Source organism: Stegostoma tigrinum, chromosome 18, assembly GCF_030684315.1.
Source record: "Stegostoma tigrinum isolate sSteTig4 chromosome 18, sSteTig4.hap1, whole genome shotgun sequence".
Classification (NCBI taxonomy): domain Eukaryota; kingdom Metazoa; phylum Chordata; class Chondrichthyes; order Orectolobiformes; family Stegostomatidae; genus Stegostoma; species Stegostoma tigrinum.
Window position 1 is genome coordinate 607784 of NC_081371.1, and position 27212 is coordinate 634995.

At 46.6% G+C, this 27212-nt stretch overlaps 1 protein-coding gene across 2 annotated transcripts; it reads left to right on the plus strand.

The window, feature by feature from the left end:
- Nucleotides 1-105: 105 nt before the first annotated feature.
- LOC125460649 (transcription factor ETV6-like) lies at nt 106-23476 on the plus strand. Of its 2 annotated transcripts, none has more exons than XM_048548296.1 (8): nt 106-536; nt 4836-4959; nt 6147-6311; nt 8082-8213; nt 16078-16617; nt 17809-17951; nt 22332-22432; nt 22790-23476. In XM_048548296.1, the coding sequence occupies exons 1-8, from the start codon at nt 504-506 to the stop codon at nt 22893-22895; spliced, it is 1344 nt and encodes a 447-aa protein (XP_048404253.1). In that variant the 5' UTR covers nt 106-503; the 3' UTR covers nt 22896-23476. The 2 variants fall into 2 exon arrangements, with proteins under 2 accessions (XP_048404253.1, XP_059508242.1); XM_059652259.1 differs by having other exon boundaries at nt 4839-4959.
- The last annotated feature ends 3736 nt before the right edge of the window (nt 23477-27212 follow it).

The window sequence follows — 27212 nt, forward strand, 5'->3', positions numbered from 1 at the left end:
CTTTGTGAGTGTGACAGCCATATCTGGAGTGAACAGGAGGCCTTCCTGTGTGTGAGGCCTATGAATGCTGAGGACCCACCTTCCTCTGGCTGTCTGTGGCCTGTTTTAAAGCAGTACTGTCTCCCTGCTCCCTCAATGCTGCGGCTCTGTTTCCGGGTTGCAGTTCCCCTTTAAGAGACTGCAGTCCTCTTTCCCCGGCTTGTTGCTGCTGGGAACTCACGTCAAAGGTCGGCTGGAGATTTGTGACCAACCATGAGATCAAGGAACGTTTCGCTTTCCCTTCCCGGAAGAAGGAGTCTCGGTCCGGGATGTGATTCACAGGCGGGGGAGCTCGGCAGCCGGCAGTCGCTCGGACCAGCACTTCCCCCGGCTCGGGACTGATCGATCCTTCTCGGAGCCTCCTCCCGTAAGGAGTCTAAGGCTGCTTCCCTTTCCCGGGAACAGAGGCAGGGATAGAGGGGGTGGAGAGACAGGGAGAAGTGAATCTGCGGACCTTGCCAGACATGTCTGAAGCTTTCACTCAGAGACACATCAAGGTAACAAGAAAGTTTGAAGCCGCGTGAAACCAATTCCTCGGAGAGGGAAGTTGAAATTTGCCTGACTTTTAATTCACTTCCTTATTGCAACCAGCATAGCGAACAGTGTGGGAGCTTCGCATTTTTTTCAGAATTTCACTGAAGTTTTGTCCACTTCCCTCCAGTGTTGGGAAATTCGCCACAATGTTGTGAATTTAACCACCTGGACGTGAGTTTCCCTCCAGTGGTATTGATTTCGCTACAATGTTGGGAAATTCGCCACAGTGTTGCAAGCTTCGCTACCTGGTTGCTACATTGAAGGTGGCATTCCCAATGGTAAACGGGGAGCGAGTGTGTGGAGGCTGGGAATACAGGAACTTCCCGGCCTCGGAGGCAGGGCTGCGCAGCCACTTCTGCCGGATCGTGGCAAACACTTCCGTGAGAGTCGGTGATCTAATTCTGAAACACATCCCAGTCCCTGACAGGCCTCAGCCAGAATCTAAACCGGGTGAAAGCAAGCCCTTTAACTCTTTGTTTACTTGTGCTGCCACTCGGACTCTCTTTGAGCGTGTGTTTGTGAGGTGGGGGTTCCCCAGACCTAGTCCTGGGCCCGTGCTGCGCTCAAGAGGTTCTGAACCAAGCAGCCAATGTTCTTTTGCTGAGACAGGGTTTCATTGGCTCTGGCTCTTAGTTACTTTATTTCCAGGCCAGCCTGGAGCTGAGACAGTGTGTGCCAATCTGCAGAGTCTGCTCCTCCACTCAATGGCTGATCTGATCATCCTCAACTCCACTTTCCTGCCTTTTCACTGTGATCTTTGATTCCCTTGCTGGTTAAAATCCTTGAACATACTTAATGACCCAGCTTTGACACCATTCTGTGGTCAAGAATGCCACAGAATCACTGTCCTTCGAGAGAAGAAATTCTTCTTTATCTCTGTCTTCAATGGGTGACCCCTTACTCCAAGATTGTGCTGCCTGGTCCTAGGCTCTCTCACAAGGGGCAACAGCCTAATACTGCTAATACTAAGCTAATCCCTTTGAAATAAATGCTAACATTCCACTTGCCTTCCGAATTATCCACAGTTGCCACTGGGAGCTGGCACAAGAGGGTAGTGGAAGTCAAAATAGGCTGAACCAATGGGAAAAAAAATCTAGCTCGCTATCCCAGGCCCACAAGTGAATTCAACAGGATGATTGTGCTTGAGAATTCTTGTGGAGATATTTGAGATGTTGTAGATATAGAGTTTGCACAATTCTACCCCTCGATGATAATGAAAAGGTTACAACATCTGCAACTGAACATTAATTGATGGATGGAGGGGTGTGGATGGATATGGAGGATAGGAAATGAGATGGTTGTTTCAAGTGATTGGGAGTCAATAGCGTTCCACAGAGCTTAGTCTGGGCTCACCTCTCATCACTGCAGAATATTTAACAGTTACAATATTGAGCCAGAAGGGTTGCACTTGATACGTAAACTCTGTCCAATGCAAATTGGTCTCGGCAAGTGTGAGCTGATGAGTTTGGAGAGAAGGCTAGCAGTGACTATACATGACACACAGAGGGAATGAAAATCCAACTCCATGATGGTTTGTCCTTGGGAAGACAGGCTTATAAATAAGTTAATGGTTTAATGTAGGATCTGTAGAATAGAAGAACAAAAGGAGCTGACCAGCTTTCATCTCCTATGATTTATTCCTTGGGCTGCTTTGGAGGCTGTAATATTTAAAATGTGAACACAGACTCATTTGGAGGCTTGTCATTACTCTCGCTTACTGTGAGTCATCTGCTTTTGAATCTGCCTTGTCTTTTTAATAATTTTCAACACTCCCACAATATGTAATAAACAATTCTTATCCATCTCCCTTCATGTTTACATTCCACACACCAGTGAACTCAGAATACTATGAATACTCACTGACTCAGAAAAATAACTCTCCTGCTTTCTCTACAGAAGCTGTCTGACCTGGTGAGTATTTCCAGCACTTTCTATTTTGACTTGTGACACCCTACATCTGCAGTATTTTTCTTCTGTTTGAACTGCTGAAGCTATTCTCTATTTTCAGGAGCCTCTCTATTTCAAGATCTACAATGTGGGCTTACCTAACTACCTAGCACAAATGTGAGAGGTGGTTTCCCCTCATGGGAGAGTCTAGGACCAGAGACACCATCCTCAGAATAAAAGGGTGTTAATTTAAGACTGAGATAAAAATTTCTTTGCCGAGGGTTGCGTGTCTGTGGAACTACCTGCTCCAGAGAGCTGAGGAGGCAGATTTTTGAGAGAATTCTTGATCAGCAGGGAATTGAGGGTTACGGGAAAAAGGTAAGAAAATAGATGTGGGGAATGTTGGATCAGCTATGATCATATGGAATGGCAGGGCAGGCTTGAGGGGCTGAATGGTCTACTCCTGTTCTTATTTTTTATGATGTAGGTATCAGAGGATTTTGGGGCGACATGGTGGCACAGTGGTTAGCACTGCAGCCTCACAGCGCCAGGGACCCGGGTTCGATTCCAGCCTCGGGTGACTGTCTGTGTGGAGTTTGCACATTCTCCCTGTGTCTGCGTGGGTTTCCTCCGGGTGCTCCGGTTTCCTCCCACAGTCCAAAGATGTGCAGGCTAGGTGGATTGGCCGTGCTAAATTGCCCACAGTGTTCAGGGACCTGTAGATTAGGTGGGTTATAGGGGGATAGGTTTGGGGGGATGCTCCATGGGTCATTGTAGACTGGTTGAGCTGAAGATCCTGTTTCCACACTGTAGGTTTTCTATGATGATGATTCTATGATGATTGAACTGCAAGGCAATGGCGTACGTTTGGAGGGTTAATGGTTGAATCCAAAATTGTCTATTTAAGAATGACATTGCAGAGCTAGATCAAGGGAAAAGTGTTGTGGGAATTTGGACGGTCTAGTTAATCAGGACTCCTGACTGGAGGGTAAATGATACGCACTACTTGTGTGGAATGGCCAGCACTGGTGACTGTCATTGCAATGAATTGATGAGAATGCTGGAGGAATGTCACAAAGGCAACGAGGAGTGAACTTGCACTGTATGAGATTATGAAATTGCTGTTGACATGGTTCTTGTTTCATTGTTTCACTTTTGTGTGTTTTTGGCTAGTGGGTGGGGTCTAGGGAGGTACATTTAAACTACCATCAATCCTCAGTCACCCCCATAATACAGGAGGTGGTCAGTCCATATTGAAGTCAATAACAAATAATCCATTTGCCTTTCATTAAGCTGCCTAATATGTACACGTATTGTATGGTTGGTGAGGGCAGACAGGTGACAGCGGGTGTGCTGTGAGCTTTTATAAGTGTGGGTCGATGAAGCTATCTTCTTGTGAGTGTGGTTGGTGGGGAGCTTTCTATTGCTCAGACCCTGTAAAACACAGCACCTCTATACACCCAGCCCAGTGCTCAGCTCAATGCAAATGCACGCAAACCCCTCAATCAAAACTCAGCACCACCCTGAGGGTGATCTGCATATACCTCCACAGACAACTGCTCTTTCTTGGTGTACCTTACTCCTAGCTCAAACAGGAGAAACTTACTTGAGATGTTGGGCGGACAGACCTGTCCCCACCAGTACTGTATGCCAGTATTATACAGTGACAGACCTGTCCCCAGCAGTACCGTACCCCAGTATTATACAGTGACAGACCTGTCCCCAGCAGTATTGCATGCCAGTATTATACAGTGACAGACCTGTCCCCAGCAGTACTGTAACCCAGTATTATACAGTGACAGACCTGTCCCCAGCAGTACTGTAACCCAGTATTATACAGTGACAGACCTGTCCCCAGCAGTACTGTACCCCAGTGTTATACAGTGACAGACCTGTCCCCAGCAGTACTGTACCCCAGTGTTATACAGTGACAGACCTGTCCCCAGCAGTACTGTATGCCAGTATTATACAGTGATAGACCTGTCACCAGCAGTACTGCTTTTGACATGAATGTTTGGGAGATGTATAACTCTGTGTGTGACTTGGTCACGACATGGCTCTTGGCACCTTCGACAGGGTCAGTAATCTATTCTTAACCTGTTCTGATCCTGGGAATGTAGGGGTTTTGGGAGTGGGAAGGGGTTGGCAGTGGCTAAGTGTGGAGGGTGGGGTGGGTATAGATTGGAACTGATTTTCTGTTGGGGGTGAGAGTTGGAATTGGAGTGCTGTGTGATGAGGGAGGAGTTTGGTTGGGATGACCTTGCAAGAGGCAGGGAGGGGTAGATGGTCCCAGCTGGCTAACTCGTGTCGGGCAGAGAATGAGGGGTTAAGGCCCCAGCTGACTGATGCTGTCGGGTTATGTCTGTTTCTTACAGCAGGAAAGAAACGCCTACACCCCCCCTGTTAGCCCAGTGCCAGTGTTCAGCAGCACCGTTCACAGCACAGCGTCTGAGGGCAGACGCATGGAGGATGGAACCTATACCCTCGCCAATCACCTCCGTAAGTAATCTTCACATGGAGACAGGAAGCTCTGGGCCGATCCTGACCTCGATAGTGGCTTTGAAAGAAAATCCTTCCTTTCGTCCTCAAAAGATCATAAAACCATCTTGTACAACCTGATACTGCGCTCCATCAGCCGCACACCACCTCTGTGCCCCCCCCTTCCCCTGAAGGCTCTCGCCACTGACCCCTGACTCCCACACCCCCACCTCAGCCTCCCACCGTCTCTGTCCCCCTGCCCCCGTTGCCCATTGTCTCTGTCCCCCTGCCACACGCACCTCTCTTCTGTCACCGTGATCCTGCCTCTGTCTCCCGACCACACTGCCTCCCTCCTCTGTTCACCAGACCTCACCATGCTGTGCCCCTGACCTGCCACCTCTGTACCCCATCCCCCACTGCCCCCTGGCTGTGTCACACCGCCTCTCGCCTTTACCCCGCCACTCCCCCGGCCCCCTCGTCTCTTGCCTTTACCCCACCACTCCCCCTGGCCACACCACCTCTCTCCTCTACCCCGCCACTCCCCTGGCCACCTCGCCTCTCGCCTTTGTTGCACTGCCTGCCTACCCTGCCACTAACTCTTGGCCCCTGGAGACAGGATGTTGCCAGTCTGTGAAGCTTGCATGTTCCAGGCTGAGACCCAGAGATGTTGCGAACAAGATGCTGGCTGTTGTCCCTCACGCTATCTCCTGCCTTCGCCAACCCTTTCCCATGACCCACGCCCCCACATGAATGTCACCCCCTTCTGACCCTTACCGTCTCCCACTCCTTGCTACCACCAATCTTGCACTGTTTAACTTGTACCCTCTCCCAACCCTGAACACCCCCACTTCGGACTGACCCTGGCCCTTGCCTCATCTGACCTGTACACCCCAACCCTGCCCTCACCGTGACTGCTGGGGTGCCACTCCCTTGACATGTGGAGGCAGCAGCCACTTTAGACCCCAGCTGTCGTCATCCTCCTCCCCATGACCCCTCTGAACCTTGGCATCAAATTTTCGTCCACCCTCTGCCCATCGCAGGCGTCTGTGTGGAATGGTAAAGTGTTTGATGGGTATTGGGAAGGCAGGGTCATGGCATGTTTTCGAAGATGGGTCATGGATGTCATGGCACTGCGCCTTTCTGAAGCTGGGTTATGGGGAATTGGGATTCTGGGTCTGGCTGAAGGCTGTCTTTGTGTTTTGACCCAGGCCTCCAGCCCATGTTCTGGAGTCGGTTGGACGTGGCACAGTGGCTGAAATGGGCGGAGCAAGAATACTCTCTGCGACCAATGGAGAGCGAGATGTTTGAGATGAACGGGAAAGCTCTGTGTCTGCTGACCAAAGAGGATTTTCGATATCGGTGCCCACACTCAGGTAACATGTTAGTGGGACAGAGTTGTGGGAGGGCGGAAAGCACATTGTGTTGGGGAAGGGGGGGGGTGGGGGGAGTGGACATGCTGGTAAGGACAGAGGTGATATACAGGGACAAACCTTTATCTGGGACCCTGAGGCAGAGTGTGGGGGTGGGCTGATGATTGATTGGGGTTTGTGTGCAGAGTCTAATGTGAAACATCACCCCATATTCCTGACTGAAATAGGAAACTTCATTCTCACTTATCCCACAAGGGGAACCATCCTTTCAGCATCTGTAGCATCAAGTCCCCTTAGGATCTTGTATGGCTCAGTAAGATGACATCTCACTCTTCAGAACTCCAGTGGATAAGGGTTCAGTCTGGACAACCTTTCCTCATTAGCTAACCCTTCCATTCCAGGTAGCAGTTCTATAAACCTTGTCTGAACTGCTTTTAATACAATGACTGTGTATCCTTCCCTGAGTACTGTCCACAGTTCTCCAGATGTCATCTCACCAGAGCTGTTTTTTTTTATTCTCCCTGCAAAAGTATGAGGAGGTGATGGACTTGTGGTGTCATCGCTGGACTGTTAAATCAAGAGACCAAGATAACCCAAGCTGGAATCCTGCCGTGGCAGATGTTGGAATTTGAATCGATAGAATATCTGGAATTGAGAATTTAATAATGACCGTGAATCCATTGCTGATTGTTGGGGGAAACCCATCCGGCACACTAATGCCCTTCAGGGAAGGAAACTGCCTTTGTTCCCAACTTGAGAAGGAAGACAACTGGTTGGGGGTGCAGAGTCCACTGTCTCCCTTCCATCCTCCACCTCTCAGATGTCTCCAAAACCTCCAAAGTTCACCACCCCTCTCTGCCGCTGCCCTTCGAGCCATCACCTAGATCCTGATCTGTCTGCACCCCCTGTCCCTCCTATCCCATCCCAATCTTTCTCCCAAGCCACATCCCCCTGAAACCTGTGCATGCAAAGTTTAAAATGGTGTATAATGTGCATGTCAGTGAACACAGGAGGTGTCTGCACTGATCCCTGTGGTACTCTTGCCAGCTTGAAAGTGCTCTCTTTATACCTACTCTCAGCTTGCTGTGAGCCAGTCAAAATCTAGATGTGTTGATATTTGCCCTGTAGATTCTTAGCTCTTATTGAGCGCAGTTATCCTGTTCAATGCCAAATACACGAGATCCAGAGTTCTCCTTTTCCCACCTTGCTGCTTACTCCCTGAAAGACCTCTTAATAAATCAGTCAAGCATGATTTCTCTTTATGACAAACCGGTGATTTTGCTGGTGTGTGTTGTAACTTTCAAGATGTTCTGTATTACCTCACGAAGAAGTGCATTGTAGTGTTTTCCCTCTGACAGACGTGGCCGTAGTTTCCTGCTCTCTGCATCCCTGTTTTCTGGAATAATGGTGTCACATGAGAACATTTCCAACTTGCTGCGACCTTTCCAGGATTTAGGGGAGTTTTGGGATGTTAAAACCAGTACATTCACTATCTCATTGGCCACTCCTTACTAGGGCTCAATCCAGAATTCAGCTGGGGCTTGCGCTTGTTATGGTCACGTGTTTCTGGACTGTGCCCCTCCCCCCCCCCCTCCCCCCCGTGGTTTCTCCCATCACTTACCATCTGTGTTCTCCCCCTCTCTCTGCCGTAATACCAAATGGGTATGTGTCTTGTTTTCTGATGTCCTTGTGAAACACCCTGGTGCTTGTTGTTATTTGAAGGCTGCTATGTAAATTCAAGTTGTTATTGAAGTTTTCTTGCTGCCTCCTCAGGAGACGTCCTCTATGAGCTGCTGCATCACATTCTGAAGCAGAGGGAGTCCCCAGTCTGGTATCCCCCTTTCCTGCAGCCAGCCAGTACTGCCCACAACCCAGCTGAAATCGTCCTGCACAACCCTGTGGAAGGTGAGTGCTCACTGGCTCTAGGCTCAGGCTTCATGGTTAGGCCGAGCTGGGTGACTGGAGTCCAGCCTCACTGTCAGCTTTATTCTCCCTGCGACAGGGGAGCCGTCGGCGATCACACGGAAACCAGGAATCGGGAAGAAATCAGTTTACAAGTGTAGAAGCTCAGTTATCATCTCCGGGATAGATTCTCAGGAATACTCGTTCGGTGGGGCAGCAGAGAGCGCAGTTCATTGGGTCAGCCTGGAGAGAATGTGAACAAACTGTGACAATTGAGTGTGAGGGAGCCTGGTTGGGGCGGGGGGGTGGGGGGGGGGCGGGGAGGCGGTGTGGTGGTGGTGGAAATAAAGGACACAATCCTTAGGATACTAAAATGAAAAGAGATGAATGTATGAATGGGAGGAGGCCCTTCAGCCCTTGAGCCTGCTCTAGTATTCAGTGCGATCGTGGCTAATCATTCGACTCCGTCCCCTATTCCCACTCTTCCTATACTCTTTTATCCCTTTAGCCCTAAGAACTGTAACAAATGTAAAACATTGAATAGTTTGACCTCACCTGCATTTTTTGTACCAGAGAATTCCACAGGCTCACCCTCTCTGCATGAAGAAATTTCTTCTCGTCTCTGACCTAAATGATCTATCATATTGCTCTTACACTGTGACCCTTGGTTCTGGACCCTGTGGTCATTGGGAACTGCCAGCATTTACTGTGTCTTAGTGATTTTGTTTTAAGTAGAAGCCCAGTGTGTGTAGACTGTTTGTTTGTTGTTTAAAACTTGAACTCCAGTTATCATTCTGATAATTCTATGCTGCACATCTTCCTGTGAGGCCTAGATTTCTCTCAGATCTCTCTCATCTTGTCTCATCAGTATACTGAATAGATAAAGCATAGCTATACGGACCAGCATTTCACAAGCCTTTTTGATTTGTTTCAGTGCCTATTTGCAATGTTTTAAATTTACCTGAAGCTCCAAGTCTCTTTGGCTGTGCCCTCGTTTCTAGCTATCGTTTCAAAAGTGCCCTGCTCTATTTAGGTCTAGAGTGGGTGACCATGCATTTGCCTGCATCAAAATCCATTTGTCACAATTGTGTTCATACAAGTGACACCTTGGTAATTTAACATTTCCATTTCCATTTCCATCCTTTACATTGTCTCATCACCAAATTTACACATCCAGTTTCCCATCCCATTATCCAAGCTGTCAGTAAATCCTGGAAATTAAAGACCAGTGAGCCTGACGTCAATGGTGGGGAAGCTGCTGGAGAAGATACTGCGGGATAGGATCTATTTACATTTGGAAGAAAATGGGCTTATTAGTGATAGGCAGCATGGGCTTGTGCAGGGAAGGCCATGTCTTAGCCAACTTAATAGAATTCTTTGAGGAGGTGGCAAAGTTGATAGATGAGGAAAGGCCTGTGGATGTCATATACATGGACTTCAATCAGGCGTTTGATAAGGTTCCCCATGGCAGGCTGATGGAGAAAGTGAAGTTGCATGGGCTCCAGGGTATACTAGCTAGATGGATAGAGAACTGGCTGGGCAACAGGAGACAGAGAGTTGTAGTGGAAGGGAGTTTCTCAAAATGGAGAACTGTGACCAGTGGTGTTCCACAGGGATCCGTGTTGGAACCACTGTTGTTTGTGATATATATAAATGATCTGGAGGAAGGTACAGATGGTCTGATCAGCAAGTTTGCAGATGACACTAAGATTGGTGAAGTAGCATATAGTGAATGGGACTGTTGGAGAATGCAACAGAATATGGATAGATTGGAGAATTGGGTGGATAAATGGCAGATGGAGTTCAATCCAGGCGAATGCAAGGTGATGCATTTAGGAAGATTTGATTCACGAGCGAACTGTATGGTAAATGGAAAAGCCCTGGGGAAAATTGATGCACAGAGAGGTTAGGATTATTTACATTAGAAAGACGGAGGCTGAGGGGGGGAACCTGATTGAGGTCTACAAAATCATGAGAGGTATAGATAGTGTAGATAGCAAGAAGCTTTTTCCCCCAGAGTGGCGAACTCAATTACTAGGGGCCACGATTTCAAGGTGAGAGGGGAAAAGGTTTAAGGGACATATTTGTGGAAAGTTCTTTACGCAGAGGGTGATGGGTGCCTGAAATGTGTTGCCAGCGGATGTGGTAGAGGTGGGCACAATAGTGTCATTTAAGACGTATCTAGACAGATACATGAATGGGCAGGGAGCAGAGGGATACAGATCCTTGGGAAATAGGTGACAGGTTTAGATAGAGGATCTCGATCGGCGCAGGCTTGGAGGGCTGAAGGGACCGTTCCAGTGCTGTAATTTTCCTTGTTCGTTGTTCTAAATGCAGTGAATAATTGAGAGCCCGGCGCATGTTCTTGAGGGGCACCACTAACCGGTTCGAATAGCTGACCACCTGTTTTGCTCTGCACCCTGTTGTGCAGCCAATTTCCTAACCAGGCTCATTAATTCATGAACTGCAACTTTAACATGTTCTAAAGAGGGATTTTATAAAATGCCAGCTGCAAATCCGAACATAAATTTCTGTTATTTCAAAAATGTCCAGTACTGTTTAGGCCCAAAGTGGGTGACCACACATTTGTCTGTGTTAAAATTTGCCAAAGATAAATATTCCATAGAATTTCTCTTGCTGCCTTTAGCCATTCCTTTGAAAAATACAGTCGCATTTGTCAGGTGTGACCTATATTCCATGCTGGTTCTGTCAGGCCAGCTGGACATTTTCAAGTTGCTCAATCTCTCAATATAGACTGAGATAATAAGGTGCCGAGCTGGGTGAACACAGCAGGCCAAGCAGCATTAGAAGAGCACGAAGGCTGACCTTTCGGGCCTAGACCCTTTTTCAGAAAAAAATATAGACCTGTGATTTTCTGACGGCCAGTGTGAGAGGCTGACTTCCCTTGTTTTCTACTGTTGCATTTCTGCGATGGTGGAATGATGGGCAATTGTCCAAAGATTTGCAGGCTACATAGATTGACCGTGCTAAGTTGCCCTGTAGTGTTCTGGAATGTGCATGCTAGGTGGGTTAACTATAGCAAATGTGGAGTTACGAGGATAAGGTGGGATGCTGTTCAGTGGCTGGGTAAGCACAGACTTAATGGGCCGAATAGCCTGTATTTACACTGTAGGGTTTCTATGAATTGTCATGATCCAAGTGATGGTGACACTGGACAAATCAGAGATCTGAGAAGAAGCTGACTTGACCAGTCATAAAGTTCATTTTTCTAATTTGGTTAACATGATGGCCAGTCACTGAATATAGCCACATGAGGCTGCCAATGTATTTTTTAAAGACTTAAACTAATTATATCGCTCTTTTACTCATCATTTTATGTATGTGTATAACAGCTTAGAAAGATCTAAACATAAACATCCAAAAGAGAGAGTTTTCCAGCAATATCTTTGAAAGGCATGCAACTCCAGGACAGTTTGCTCAATTAATTTTCTGCATATTCACCACATCAGTTTTCTTGGTTCATTCCAAAAACTTTGAAATACAGCTTTTACTCACTGACTCTTTCCAAAGGAGAAGTCCTTTTCTTGCCGAAACAGCTTTAAGACAACTGTTGGCCTGAAGATCCCTTTCCAACTCTTGTTGCCTGAAGATTTCGATTAAACCAAATACCCCTATCTTATCAGAGATAATGGGAACTGCAGATGCTGGAGAATTCCATGATAATAAAATGTGAGGCTGGATGAACACAGCAGGCCAAGCAGCATCTCAAGAGCACAAAAGCTTGTGCTCCTGAGATGCTGCTTGGCCTGCTGTGTTCATCCAGCCTCACATTTTATTACCCCTATCTTATGCTGATTTGTCATCTTTCTCTGCTGAACTCATTGCTATTGAGTTTGACCATCTAGGTCTGTGGATCATAAAACTCAACTTTGCAAATATTCAACAACTAACTCCCCAAGTAATTGATTTGGCTTAAGATGTGTTTTTTTTAAAGTAAGGACTGACTTTAGTTCACTGTTCCAAATGACTTTCTGACCTTTTCTTAAAAAAAAGTCATTTTCACAGAACTGAAAACTGAAATTTGTTTTTCCTCCAGTTTTGAATCCAAGTTCAACCTTTCATCTCTCAGTCTATAGGAATTGTTCTTGACTTTGGTAAAATGGGTCATCTAGAATATTTTCTCCCACTTCATGTAAACCATGGGGTTTATCACAGATTCTTACTATCTGTTTCTCCCTTTACAGTCACTTTGTTTCTGTCGAATTTTGTGAGTTCTTCAAGGATATTTAACATGCTGCCCTCTTCCTGTACTGTATAAAATTTAACATGTCTTCTCTTTCCTGATTTGGGCTTGGACTGGATTGGCTGGGCTTGTCCTTGCTGGAATTTAGAAGAATGAGAAAGTGGGGGGGTGTCTCCTAGAGAATCCTGATGGGACAGGACAGGCTATATATCAGAAGAAAGTTCCCAGTGTTGGGGAATTCCAGAACCAGGGGTCACCATCTAAGAGTAAGGGGTAAGCTATTCAGGGCTGAGATGAGGAAGAACTTCTTCGCTTGGAGTTGTGAATATGTGGAATTCTCTCCTAACAGGAGGCTGTTGGGACCACCTCATTAGATATATTCAAGAGAAGTGGATGTACCACCTGTGGCTAAAGGGATCAAAGGCTATGGAGAGAGAGTGGGAGTGAGAGACTGAAATTGCATGATCAGCCATGATTGTTTTGAATGGTGGTGCAGGCTTGAAGGGCTGAATGACCTGTTCCTGCAACTATTTTCTGTATCTGTGTCATTGGAGACGATCCCATGGTCAGATTTTAAGGGGCTGGGGGCTGATCGTTTTAGCTACTTGTTAGTTTAAATTCCATATTCTCTGTGGTTTGGGGGGAGGCCATTCAGCCCATCTTGTCCATGCTAGATGACAACAAACATTTTAGCCTAACCCTATTTTCCAGCTCCTGGTTTGTAGATTTGGATCAGCACCTGACTTAAAAGAGCTATAAATCTACAATTGCTTTCTCAATGTAGTGAGTGTGTCTGTTACCCTTTTAGACAATAAGTTCCAGGTCCTTATTATCCTCTGGCTGAAAGCCTTGAATCCAATTTAAACTTTTACCTCTTGCCTCCTGGTTATGGGCCCCTTGGCCGAGAATAGATCCTTCCAATGCACTCTGTATCCGTCATCATTTATTACACTTCAATTAAATCTTCCATCAGCCTCCTCTGATGCAAAGAAAACAGCCTCAGCTTATCCAATCCCCCATCCTTTCTAAATTCTCCAGTTCCACCAGCATCCTTGTAAAACTCCTCTTAAATGCACTCGCATCTTTCTTGTAGAGTGAGGACCAGGACTGTGTGTGGTTTTTCTAGCTGTGCCCTAACTATGTTCCAGCACAACCTCCCAGTTCTTGTATGCACTGCCTTCACTAATAAAGACAAGTCTGCCTGCTTAACCACTTTATCCATCTGCCCATCGCTTTCAGGAGTTTGTCAACTTGAAATTGCTCCCCTGTTCCTCCCAGCACCCTCCTATTTATTCCTCATTCCCTTGTGTTGTTAGCCTTCCCCAAATGCATTTCCTCACTCTCTTCTGGATTCCATCTTTCTGCTGTTCTGCCAATCTGAACCATCCACTGACAGCTTTCTGCTTCATTATTATCCACGCGGTCAATCTTTGCACTGCTTGGAGTCTCCTCAATCTCACCCCATACATTCAATTTCCAGTCACTGATATAAACCCTGAACACACCCTGTGTGCCCTCCTGCTGTGCCGTTGCCATCCTATTCCAGTGACACTTCCATCACACTAGCCATGTACTTCCTGTGGCCAAGCCAATTTTGTTGGATTGCTATGGATTCCTTCATGTAAATGCCTGAATGCCCTCTTCCTTGTCTCCCTTCCCCTGAGGTAAACTGTAAGGGATGTGAGACAAGGAAGAATGGATTGGATGGAGTGTGATGGCCAAACAGGCAGGTTTAAACCAAGTAGTGCAGAACCCTGTGCTGTCCATATCCTGGGAGTGTTTGATGGAGATGTTGTTGAGAGAAGTTTACTTTTGCTTTATTTTCAGTTTAATTTAAAAAAAATAGAAAGGCACCAGATATTGTAATAAAGGCCTGGTGTGATAGAGGCACTGTTTGTCCTGGTGGAATGCGACGTGTAATAAAGAATAAGGTAGGCCCAGGAGCTGAACGTTCCTGGTCACAAATGAGAGGCAGAGCAAGGGAAAAGGCAAGAATGTAGGAATGAGAAGGAAGCTGCAAAGGAAAGAAATCTGATTAGAGTTGATAAGTTTATGTTTTGGGAATACGTGATTGGAAGGGAATGGAGGGAAGGACATGTGTGTGTGTGTGAGAGAGAGAGAGAGAGAGAGAGAGAGAGAGAGAGACCAGCAGGAATAAAAACATAATTCACTGAAGGAATTCAAAGATAGACTTTCTGGATTAGTCTGTGTTTAAATTCAAAGAGAGGAGGTGGGGAACTAACTCCAGAAAATGATTAGGGAGACTTGGAAAATGGAAGAATAGCAAAAGATCTAGGGACCAGCATGCCTGTAAAATTGTGCTTCTCATAAAGTAGGAGAAAGGATTTAAGACTCAGGCAGACCCATGAGAAAGTGCTTGCTTCAGTCAAATAAAATTAAAGCTAACTCACACTAACTCAGAAAAATGGAGACAAATTAAAGACAGAAGTGGGTAAGGTTCAAAGAGTAGAGAATTCCAATAGCGACGAGACATATTCCCACGAGGAATGCTGAATGAGTAGCATAGTTAAAGAGGGGGCAGAGGCCGAATTTCTTCACTCAGAGGGTGGGAAATCTTTGGAATTTGAAACCTTATACCCCAGTTGTGGAATCTTGATCATTGAGTAGGTTCAAGACAGAGATTGATAAGCTTCTGGAGACTAATGACATGAAAAGGGAATGGATATATTGTGGGAAAGTGGCATTGAAGAACTGATCAGTCATGGATCCATTCAAATGACAGAACATGCTTGATGGGCTGAATGGCTGCCTCCTGTCTTAAGGTAGCACGCCAACACCTTCTAAAGCTGTTAGAGATAGGGGACTGTCTACAGGACAACAGTAATGTCCTAATTTTGTGAATGAATGAAGGGATAATACTGCAGCTCTATGATGGAAGTTAACTGGTTTGCTGGTTAAATTGTACACAATGCTAATGTCTCCCCAGCTCCAGTTCAAGTGCAGTCTGGAGGGGAAACTAATAACAATTCACTGGGTCACTGCCTCTGAGCTGAAGCTGTCATACCTCACCATCTCTGTTCCCTCCCTTGGATAAATCCTTTTCGAAAAGACCCTGGAGGTCTTGAGCTGCTTCCTTTGTGTAACTTACTTTGAGTATCTCTAAGTTATCCTGTAATAAACCTGCTTAGATTCTAGTGAGCTCAGTCTGTCACTGTAGCTTAGGGAACCAGTTCATGCTAGTCACCTCAATAACTAACTGCGGTTTAGTTCAGCCCTAGGCTTGTTTTGTGTTGAAGCAAGGGAAAATTACACTATTTTCATTTATACCTCCCTCCACCCTCCACACTTGGCCCTATCCGCACGGGGGCTCTGTTCCCACCCCCTCCCCCAATGCCAGTCCCTCTGTACCTACCTTTGTTCCATAACAAGATTTCCCATACCAACCAATCCTTAGCCCCGCTCTGCTCTCATCCGAAGACTCTGGTCTAGGTCCCTTTCTCAGTTCATCACCATGTCCCTCTTTCTCTCCCTTCCCTTTTCCCTGAGCCCCTCAATCGGTCCTCCACCCTCTTGTGGATGCTGATGCTCTCCAGGGGTTGTTGGCAGAGTTGGGTGCTAGGGTTGAATTCTCTTCTTTTTTGGGCTCGAACCGGGTCTGCCTGTTGACCGGTGCCAGTGTTGACCATCTCTTTCCTGCCCTAGACATGCTGCACAGAAATTCCCGGCCCTCAGAAATGGGGAACCTTCGGAATCCACCCTCGCTGGCACCACTCCAGAGATTGGTCCGGTCTCCAGCTGGTGTCCAGCGCCACTCGTCTCCGGAAACAGAGCTGGAAAACACACAGAGCCTCGTTCCAGCATGTGAGAGGAACCCGAGCCCTGCCTCGCAGGCGGAGAACACGCGCAACTCCTCTCCAGACATTGAGCAAAGACTGTCCATCTCACCTGTGGATGAGAACCACTGTCCATTAGGCAATGACAGCATACTGCCAACTCCCAGGAGAAATCTGTCCCCTGCTGCAGACACCTCCCGAGTTATCCAGTTAATCTCCAACTCCACGATGAACCCGCTGATGGCCTCTGGCCGACAGCCCACGGAGTTTGCCTCGAGAATGGCCAACCGGAACTCTCACAAGGAGCGGCCTCTGAACCTATCCCGAGAGGAGCTGTTATATCGTAACCATGTGATGGTGCCCATGCCAGCCCCAGAGGATCCTCTGACACCCCTGGGCAGAATTGCAGGTAGGAAGGCGCACAGGCTGAATCGCCAGTTGAGGACAGTCACTAGAGAGAGGAGGGCGTTGCTACTCTGAAGGGCATTACCTGCCAGGATTCAACCCTGGCAGCAGAATGGGTATTTACACCCTGCCATCCTACAGAGGATCAAAGACAGAGAATTCAACCCCCAAACCTGGGGGCTGGGGCGGGGTGGGGTGGGCGATGAGTGAGTGTTCACCTCCCATTCCTTCCCCAGCACTTTGCTGTGGGATCTGAGGCTTTTCTGCTGTCAGTGACTTGGAAGGAGCTAAATCTCTTTCAGAGTGTCCTCCTGCAGACAATGGCCATGTTTCCCTCTATGTCTCTTGCCTGTTCCCTGCTCTTCTGAGTTACTGGAGTGTGGCTGCACACATGGAGATGGTTAGACTGAGTGAGCTGCCCTCGGCCAGAGGTTGGGAGGAGAATGGCGTTTGGGTGGGGTCTTGGGGTGAGGGAGGAGGGAGCTCTCCCCTCCCTCTGGCTGCTTGGCTATTCCGCCTTCTGGAAGCTGCTGGCCCTCGATATTGGTCCCATTCAGGGTACGGTCTGCCTTTCAATGTTGAGTACCCCCCATGTCTCTGAGATGGCAGTCTGGCTCCAAGGGGAACACCTGCCACATACTGAAGGGACTTGATTCACTGAGCTGATCGGCTGTATTTACCCTCGCATCTGCACCTGGAATGTGAGAGTGGCCACGTGTGTTGCTGTAAAGGGTATGGCTAGGCAAATTTGCCTTCTTCAGCGTTGCTCCTCATCGCAGTCACTGCTGTATTTAGGAAATTTGATTGCTGCTTTTAACACAGCAAGATCCCAGAGTGTGAAGATAAACCCTTTCAGATGTGGATCGGCAGATGAATAGCAGGCATACACTTGGGCAGCCGTGTCTGTGACACGCGTGGAGGCTCATCTGAGGGACAGACCTACAAGAAGAAGCAAGGGGTTGGATTTGGCATCTTGTCTCAATGTACTGGTGCGGGGTTGGGGGGGGGGGGGGGGTGACGGTGGAGGTCATCGACACATACCCTTTTGGCTCTGAGCAGGGCATGCTAACCACCCTATCCTGACTCGGTCAGGAGGTGGTGCCTTGTGAGAGGGGGAGTTTAGCCCAGATCCTGGAAGCAACTTGGTTCAATGTTACAGATCAGTACAGTAATGTTTCTCTGGCTGACCCCTTAGACTGCCGGCTGCTGTGGGACTACGTTTACCAGCTGCTCTCGGACAGCAGGTATGAAGCTTTTATCCGATGGGAGGACCACGAATCCAAAGTTTTCCGAATTGTGGATCCGAATGGCCTGGCCCGGTTGTGGGGTAACCACAAGGTAAGGGCGTGTTTCGTGCTCACTTGGGAGAAGGGAGCCTGGGTCTGTGGTAGATATGGGGGAGGGGTGAGACAGGGAGACATGGGGGTGCGGATATGTGGTGAAGCGGTGAGACGTGGAGGAGGGAGATGGGGAGACATGGGGTTGGGGAAACGTGGGTGGAGGATGGGGGAGATGGAGTCAGTGAGAAGGTGGTCAGGGTTGAAATGGGGTGGTGAGGTGCGAAATGGGGAAATGCAGGACAGATGAGATGAGGAGGGGTGTGTACGGGGAACCTGGGGCGCAGGGAGGCAGAGCTGTAGATGATATTTGGGGTGGGGCACAGGGGAGGTGAAAGTAGGGGAGCTGGGTGTGTCGACTTGAGATTATGGACTGGTGAGTATAGAGGGCAATTAGCCTTTGTGTGTGTGTGTCTGTGTGTGTGTACGTACACGTGTACAGGAACTGCTAGTTTATGTCGTTGGGTCTCCTGTTACTGATTGTGTCTTAGAGATTGTCCTGAGCGGAGACACGTTAATGAGTCTCTCTGATCGCCAGCTGTAAATTGAGATTCAACGGACTGGCCACTGGCTCCCTGACACTCGCTTTCCCACCATCAAACATCAAGGATTGCTTCCAGGACAATCACTGACTGGCACACCTGTGGAGATGTCCCCTCCTCACAGAGCCCCGTTCTACCTCCTCCAACACCTCCTGTTGTTTTGCTCTGAGGAATTTCTGTCTCAAACTGCAGACATTTCCTCCAGCGTTGAAACATTGCTGTTGTTTTGGACGGTGGGGATGGGGTGGAGATGGGTGCTGTGTAGAACATTCCCTGTTCCACTCCCAACCACGGACTCCCCATGCTTTCATTTTCCAGTACCATTCCTTACAGGAAATGGAAAATGTCACTGGCTTTGTCTCCAAATTTCATCCTTCTTTCTCCTTCACCTTCATTTCTGACTTTTTCTTTCCCTTCCTTGACTTCTCTGTTTCCGTGTGTCCATGGGTTATCCATGATAAACCGGAGCCCCTGGACTACAATTCCTCAAATGCTGCTTCCTGTAAAGAATCCCTTCCATCCTCTCAGTTTTTCTGACTACATCATGTCTGCTTCGGTGATAGATTTTCTATACCAGTCTCTAATGGCTCTTCCTTTTTCCTCAAATGAAGACCCACCTTGTCATGGTTGAGAAGGTCCTTGACTCTGTGTTTTGTGTTTTGAATCACTTCCTGTTTTTCCCGGAGCCATTCTCCACCTCCATTAACACAGTGATCAACTCTACACTGGGGGAGGTCAAATGCCGCCTGGGTGACTACCTTTCCTAAAGATCTATGACAGTGACGAGGATGAGTCTGAATGTCCAGTCATTTTCTTTCTTCACCTTGCTCCTAATCTGACCTCTCTGTCCTTGACCTGCTCCAGTCTTTAAATGGAAGAATATAGCATTTCATCTTTTGACTGTGTGCTCTATGGCCTTTGGGACTCATTATTTAATAATTTTTAGACAATGACATCTACTTTTTTTGAGAGAGTTTATTTTTGCTCATTCAATCTGTTTCTTCTCTCTCTCACCCACCCCACTTGATTTCTTCACTTTTTGTCAGCTGCTGTTCTGCTATTCACATATCATCGAGATACATTTCTTTGTTTCTTTACTAGATCTCACCATGAATCCATTTTGTCATTTGACCTTTCCTGTCTTCCAACCCATGCCTTCCCACTCCCCTCCCTCCTTGCCCTTTCATTTACTTTCTTACATCCCCAAATTTTCCCAGTTGTGAGGGAGGCTCTCGATTCGAAACATTAACTCTGATTCTCTCTCCCCAGATGATGCCAGACCTGTTGTGTTTCTCCTGCATTTTCTGTTTAGATTCAGATGTCTGGCATCCCCAGATTTCTTTTGCTGGTTGAGATTGTGTCTTTTGACTGTTCTAAAGAAGTCTGTCAGTTTCTTGCCTTGGTGTTTTGAGGCTTTATGACCTGATGAGGAAGCTCTTTCAACCCATCCACTCAGGCAGTTCCACAAGGGCCTTCTGGTACCGGCTCCCATTGCTAATAATGACATCATTCATTCAGATACCTTTCGAATGATGTTGAAAAGCGGAATCCAAACCTTCTCTTGATGTTGCGCACAGGAGTCACAATATGCCAATTGGCTAGGCTAGCATTTATTGTGCATCCCTAATTGCCCTGGGTGTTGACTAGAATGTTTGAAAAATGGTGTATAAACTTTGTGGTGCACCCTCCTTAATAGGTTTGGGGATCTAGCTACACCCCAAGGCCTGCAGTGGTTCAAGAAGGTATCTCACTACCATCTTCATCAGGGCAAGTAGGAATGGGCAATAAATGCTGGCCAGCCAGCAAAGCCCATGTCCCTAAACAAATATTTAGAATTTTTATTTTGCTTATAAAGCCCTTTCATTCACCTTCTCAGTCATTATCCATTCTGTCCCGTACCATATCCAATCTTCAGCAATCTTTCTATGTTCAAATTTGCTTTTAGTATTACAACCCAAGTTCACAGATGACACAAACTGGCAGGCTGTCAAGTAGTGAGGAGGAAGGCCTTAGACCATGAAAGAATATAGACAGTTAATCAATGGCAAATGGAATTCAATCCCGATAAACATGAGGTAATGCGCTTTGGCAGGATGAGCAAGGTACGGGAATACGTGATGAATGGTGGTACCCCGAGAAGTACTAAGGATCAGAAGGACTTCAATATGCATGTATACCGGTCTCTTAATTTATCAGGAAGGTAGATGAGATAGTTACCTTGATTAATCAAGGCTTAGAGAATGAAAGATTACGAGTAGGGAATCTTGAACCGTATAAAATGTTAGTTAGGCCACAGCTAGAGTATTGTGTGCAGTTTTGGAATCCACATTATAGGAGGAATGTAATAGCATGAGAGAAGAGGTGCAGAGGAGATTTAGCTGGAGGTTGCCTGGGCTGGAGAGTTACAGTTATGAAGAGGGATTGCACAGACTAGGGTTGTTTTCCTTAGCGCAGAGGAGATTAAGAGGGGAAATGATTGAGATGTATAAAATGGAGGGGGATAGATAATAAGAAACTTTTCTGTTTGGGTGGAGTGATCAATGACCAGGAGGTATAGATTTAAGGTAAGGGGTAGAAGGTTTAGAGAAAATGTGGAGAAAATCTTGTTCACCCAGTTGGTGGTGAGAATCTGGAATTTGCTGCCTGTAAGGGTGGTAGAAGCAGAAACTCTCATAACTTTGAAAAAGTATTTAGATGTGCACTTGTGATGCCAAGGCATACAAAGCCATGGGCCAAGTGCTAGAATATGGAATTAGAATAGTCAGGTGGTTGCTTTGACTGGCATAGGCTCAGTGAACCAAAGGGCCGACTTCTGCACTATAGATCTCTGATAGCCATGTCTTCAAATTCTCCATTACAGTTTAATTTTCCAGGCTTGGCCAAAAGAGTGGTGTGTGGTGCCTCAATGATAATCCTCAAGTGAGTGAGAACCCAGGTGAGGTGGATTGAGGGGGAAACCATATTGAACTGTGAAGGCACTGAGACTGTGAATAGCTTTGAGCCACCTCCTGTGTCCTGTGGAAGAGAAGTTCAAAGACTGACAGAGAGAACAAGTTCTCTTCATTTTCAAGTAGAGACCCTTTTTTTTAAACTGTGACCCCCATGAGGGGGTCTCCTGTTCACCCCATCAAGTTCTCTCAGGGTCTTGTATGCTTCACTAAGATTGCTCGTCATTCTTCCCAACTCCGATGAGTATAGGTTGAGGAGGTTTGACCTTTCTTCAGAACAGACTTGTCTTTATCTCCTGGAATCAGTCTCATGTACCTTCTCAGGACTGCCTCCAATAGATGCATATCCCTCCTTAGATTGGGAGGCTAAATAAATGCCCAATATTCTAGGTATGGTCTCACCAGTGTTCTGTTCAGTCGTAGCAAGACTTAATACCAATCTGTCTTGCAATAATGGCTAATAATCCATTTGCTCCCCAAATACTTGCTGCATCTGCCTACTAGTGGTTTGCATTTGTGTACAGGACACCTAGATCTCTCAATATGTCTGTTTCTTGCAGACTTGCTCTGTTAAGGGATGAACTGAATTTTCTATTCTTTGTACCAGTGTGGGCCACATCACATTTTCACACGAATCAGTGATGAGAATGGGACACGGTGCCTGGGAGTTACTGCCATTAAATGGGATGGTGAGGATGACGGACATCACAAGATCGGTCTGTTTCTGGAATATTCCTAAGCTGTTGGCAACGATCAACCCACCCCCACTCTCTGGGGATGGAGTGTTCAAGGTTTCTCCTGCAAACAAGGGGCTGCAGTGGGGTTCTCTGTCTGCTTCATGTTTACATGGTATTGCTGTCAGTTACTGACCTGAGCTTCTGTCTGAAACAGAACCGAACAAACATGACCTATGAAAAAATGTCACGAGCTCTCCGCCATTACTACAAACTCAACATCATTAAGAAAGAGCCTGGCCAGAGACTCCTGTTCAGGTAATGGCCAGTTGAGGTGGGGGGGCGCGGGGGAGGTGGATGGTGGTAGCGGGGCGTGGGTCTGGGGTGGGTGGTGCGGTCCCCCATCTGAATGGAGAGACCAGCCTGGTGTAGGTGGGAATATCTTGGGGGTGGTGGGGCATTCTGGGGATGCAGTGGAGTTGCTGGGGAAGGAGGCATACACAGATTGGGGATCATTGGGAGGGGGCAGACAGGGATGGGTGGGAATGGGGCCAACAGATGGGGAGGGGGCCGATGGAGATTGGGGGTCTCAGGGAGGGTCAGACAGGGCCTTAGGGGATATGTGAGGCTCCTGCTTCCTGCCTAAACCATGCTGTTGTCTCCCTTGTTTGTCAGGTTCATGAAAACCCCAGATGAGATTGTGAACAGTCGGTCTGATCGCCTTGAACACCTCGAGTGCCAGGAAATGGAGGAGCCTCTGTACCAGGATGAGGAATGCTGAGTGCTGTGACTGGGACATCACCAGACGTGGAGGATGTGCCAGGCTATGGCAACTGTCAGACTGACAGTGCCACTGTGTAAGAAGGTGCTGCAGACACTGAGACCCACACTGTTGTCCGGTTGATCCCTGTATTTACCCTCCATCAGCTGCTTCACAATGTGATCACTCTCAGCCTTTTGCTGGACCAACAATTGGGAGAGTGAAGAGAAGCAGGGTATCAGCCTGGAATCCGTTCTCCGCTGCCACCTCACTGCAGGCCCTGAGATCCTGCCAGGCTTTGTGAACCACACCAACTTCCTCACACCACCAGGGACTGTGGCAGGCTGCCAGTGTGGAACTGGGCCTGTGTCACTCTGCTCAGTGCTGGAGAGGCCTCCCTGCTGACCAATGCACTATTTACCCTTCATGATCATAAACTTGAATTTGTAGTGATTTTTTTTTAAAAACTGCACAAATGGAGTCTCCATCTCCCTTTGAACTTATACTGAGGATCTACATTTATTACTAGAAAACACACTTTGTAATTATTCTTTTTAAACAATCCTACATCTGGAATTAAAGTGAGAATGATTGGATATGTCTATGCTGCTATAAAGCTGGAGTGATCTCTCTCAGGCTGGCTTGGTAAATCACATTGCTGTGTAGCACAGCACATTGTGACAGGCATAGGCTTTCTGTTAGTGAAAGACAACTGTTTCATCCTCTCTTGGTCTTGGTAAGAGACTGTATCAAGAAGTCGTCAACAACTTCTCTGTGTATTGGTTGCTTTACGCACGAATTACAGTTCGAAACGAGCTCGGTTTGATGATCCAGCCTGCCCTTGTGTTGCTGCTCCTCTAGGGCAGCTAAGTTTCCCAGATCCACATTTCTTCAACAATAACTGACCAATTCCTAAATGTTAAACTGCCTCCTGCTTCAATGACTCACTGTGAGGGTTTATTTTGAGGTTTCACCACAAAACAATGTATAAACATAAGCATCTATGAATTTTACAGCATGAAAAAGCCATTTATCACTTCGTACCTGTGCACACAATTTGAGTCTCACTCTCAATAGCCCCATAGATATAACCTGTTTATGCATTGTCCCTGCTCTAAGGAGGACAGGGATTGCTTCTCCTGGTCTCTGCACTTAATTAATGTCACTTGCCTTTGACACAGCCCCTGCCCCCTCTCCAATGTTTAGCAATTCCTCTTAAAGCTGAGGTCGAGCCAATGTTTTACAAAGATTCATCTATCCTGTGACTTTCATCTATTTTGCTTTTAACGTTATCTGCACATTTAATGAGGGTAATGTCATGGTGTATACATGCATTTCCAGAAGACATTTGATACAGTGCCACACAACAGACTTGTGAGAAAAGTTGTAGGGCCCTTTTAGACAGACAGTAGCAATGTGGATATAAAATGGGCTGAGCAATAGGAAACAGAGTGCAGTACAGGAGCAGGCCCTTCAGCCCAGAAATGTTGTGCTGCACATGACACCAAATTAAACTAATCCCTTCTGCCTGCCCTTGCACCATGCCCCTCCATTCCTTACATGAAACTTGGAAGAATTATAAACTGTGAGGAGGACAGGGTGAAACTCCAAAAGGACATTGACAAGTTGGTGGAGTGGACAGATAGGTGGCAAAAGAGGTTCAATACAGAGGTGATGGATTTTGTTTGGAAGAACATTGAAAGAAAATATGAGCCTTTTTCCTCGGATGGTGATGGCTAGCACGAGGGGACATAGATTTAAATTGAGGGGTGATAGATATAGGACAGATGTCAGAGGTAGGTTCTTTACTCGGAGAGTAGTAAGGTGTGGAATGCCCTGCCTGCAACAGTAGTAGATTCGACAACTTTCAGGGCATTTAAATGTTCGTTGGATAAACATATGGATGATAATGGAATAGTGTAGGTTAGATGGGCTTCAGATTAGTTTCACAGGTCGGTGCAACATCGAGGACCAAAGGGCCTGTACTGCGCTCCATGTTCCATGTTCTATATAAAATAGGGGGTACAATTTGAAAGGGATTTAGAGCAGAGAGACCTAGCGAGATATGTGGACAGACCATTGAAGATACCACTACAGGTGAAGACAGCAGTAAATAAAGCAGACAGCATTATTGGCTTAATTAATAAAGACATAGAGTACAAGAGCAGGGAGGTGATGAACTTGTATCAGATACTTGTTAAACCTCAGCTGGAGTATTGTGTACAGTTGTGTGCACCATATTAAAAGAAAGATGTGAATATATTGGAGTGAGTGAAAAAGCAATTTACAAGGATGTTTCCAGCAATGAGTCTGCGGAGAGGAGGAGGCTGGATAGAGTAGGTAGGATGGTAGCCAGCTGTTCCTAATTGGAAAAGGAATTAAAATGTGAGGGCATAGATTTAACCTGGTGTGAGAAAGAACAAATGATGCAAGGAGAGGCTTTTTCAGACAGGAAGTAGTTAGGGTCTGGAATGCACTGCCTGGAAATGTGTTGGTAGCAGGTTCAGTCAACACATTCAAGAGGGACGTTTGATGGTCATTTAGTGGATATGGTGTGTAAGGATATAGGAAAAAGGCAGCAGATTCCCCAATGTCAACAGGCCAAATGGCATGCACCAACACCATTACAATTCTGTTATTTATTGATGGGTTGAGGAGAATTATTTTCAGGGATTTAGATATCACTGGCAAGGCCAGCATTTATTGTCCATCCCTTTTATATCTTCCTGAACTGAGAGGGGAACTCTCAGGAATGCTTCATGCTCCCGTTCCTGTGCTGTACTGTTCTATGCTTGGCCATTTCAAGCAGTACTTCGTAGAATTCCTACACTGTGGAAGCAGGCCATTTGGCCTATCAAGTTCACACTGGCCCTCTGAAGACCATCCCACTTAAGAGCAACCCACATTGATGTAGGTCTGGAATTGCGTATGGGCGCGTCTAGATGAGGATGGTGGACTCCTTCCCTCAAGGAAATTTGTGAATGGGATAGGTTCTTTTACACCAATCAATAATTTGATGATTAAACTGAGACTTAGCTTTCAATTCCAGATTTTGACTCCCTGAGCCCTGTTGCCAGGGCATCACCTTGGACCTTCAGCAAACTACCCAACATCATCCTGTAGCAGCAGGAAGTTTGCGTGAAGCATTGCTGTTGAATTGCAACTACTCAAACTATTCCTGTAGAATCTATGTTAATGCATTTTGGGAACACTCTGTTCCTAAGCCCCTTGTGGATTAAACAGCTTCATCAATCCCCTTGCAAGAAAACAGATGTGTTTTCTGAGTGTCCATCACAGGCAGAGTCGAAGTGAAACTCCGATCCTCCCTCTTGGACTGAGCCTGGGCTCCAAACGGTGGCCTCACTCAAGATTTGTGACAAGACATTATCATGTCATGATCTTTATGACTGACTTGGAAATGAGTTTGTTTAATATATAATCTTTCCTTGAAACTCATCAACCTCCAAATTCAAAGTAGGAGTTTTTTTGGGTGAGATTTTATCACATCAGGTTTTATTGTCTTGGTCTTGCATTCTGTGTGTTCCATATTCTCCTTGGATCTTCCTTTGCTGTGAGAAATGTGGTCTTCGTTTGTAGTAGTGTCTGTAAATATGAATGTTACTCAATCTAGCCTGATCTTTAAAGAACTGGTATACACAGTTAGCAGAGGTGACTAGTGGACTTAAAAGTTGTGGGACATTACAAGCCATTGCCATCCACCTTGACACACACATTCCTTTCGAACCAATTCTCAATCTGGTTTTATATCCACCCTGTAATTTCACGCACTGTAATCTGAAATAATGATGGACGTAAGCTCATGATAACTGCCAGTACCCTAAAGAGCTTCCATCAGTGTCTGATGTGCTTTCCCTTCTCCATGGTCAATGTTAGCTGCTGGTCATTGGTTTCTCCCTCACTCCATAGTGACAAAAGAGCCAAAGATCAAACTTGAAAAAAAGTCAATAGGAACTTATCACACTTAAAATATCATACTGAATTTGAGGATGTACCTCAGTTCCTCAGACACCCATTGATCACGAAGACTTCTGTTATGCTGGTGGACTCTGCACTTTCTGTAGGTACCTGAGGACAGGGAGAGGGCAGGATGCTGTGATCCTATCCAATACTCAGATCTCTTGGACCTGTTGATCGTTACCTTGATCAGGCCCAGGAGGTCTGTGTGCTTCCAGATGGTGCAATTGATCAGCAAATTGAGGTTGAAGTGCAGCCAAAAATTTAAAAAACCTCATTTTCTCTCCAGATGTTTAAGGGTTGGGAACTAAACCCTGTCCAACATTTGGTACATTTTCAATGTATAATCTCTGTATTAAAAGT

Bases quoted from the DNA above. Each gene is read 5' to 3' on its own strand.
- LOC125460649 (XM_048548296.1), top strand. From the start codon at position 504: ATGTCTGAAGCTTTCACTCAGAGACACATCAAG. The intron at 6,312-8,081 runs GTAACATGTTAG...CTGCCTCCTCAG, and splicing joins ATATCGGTGCCCACACTCAG to GAGACGTCCTCTATGAGCTG. The intron at 17,952-22,331 runs GTAAGGGCGTGT...TGTCTGAAACAG, and splicing joins GGTTGTGGGGTAACCACAAG to AACCGAACAAACATGACCTA.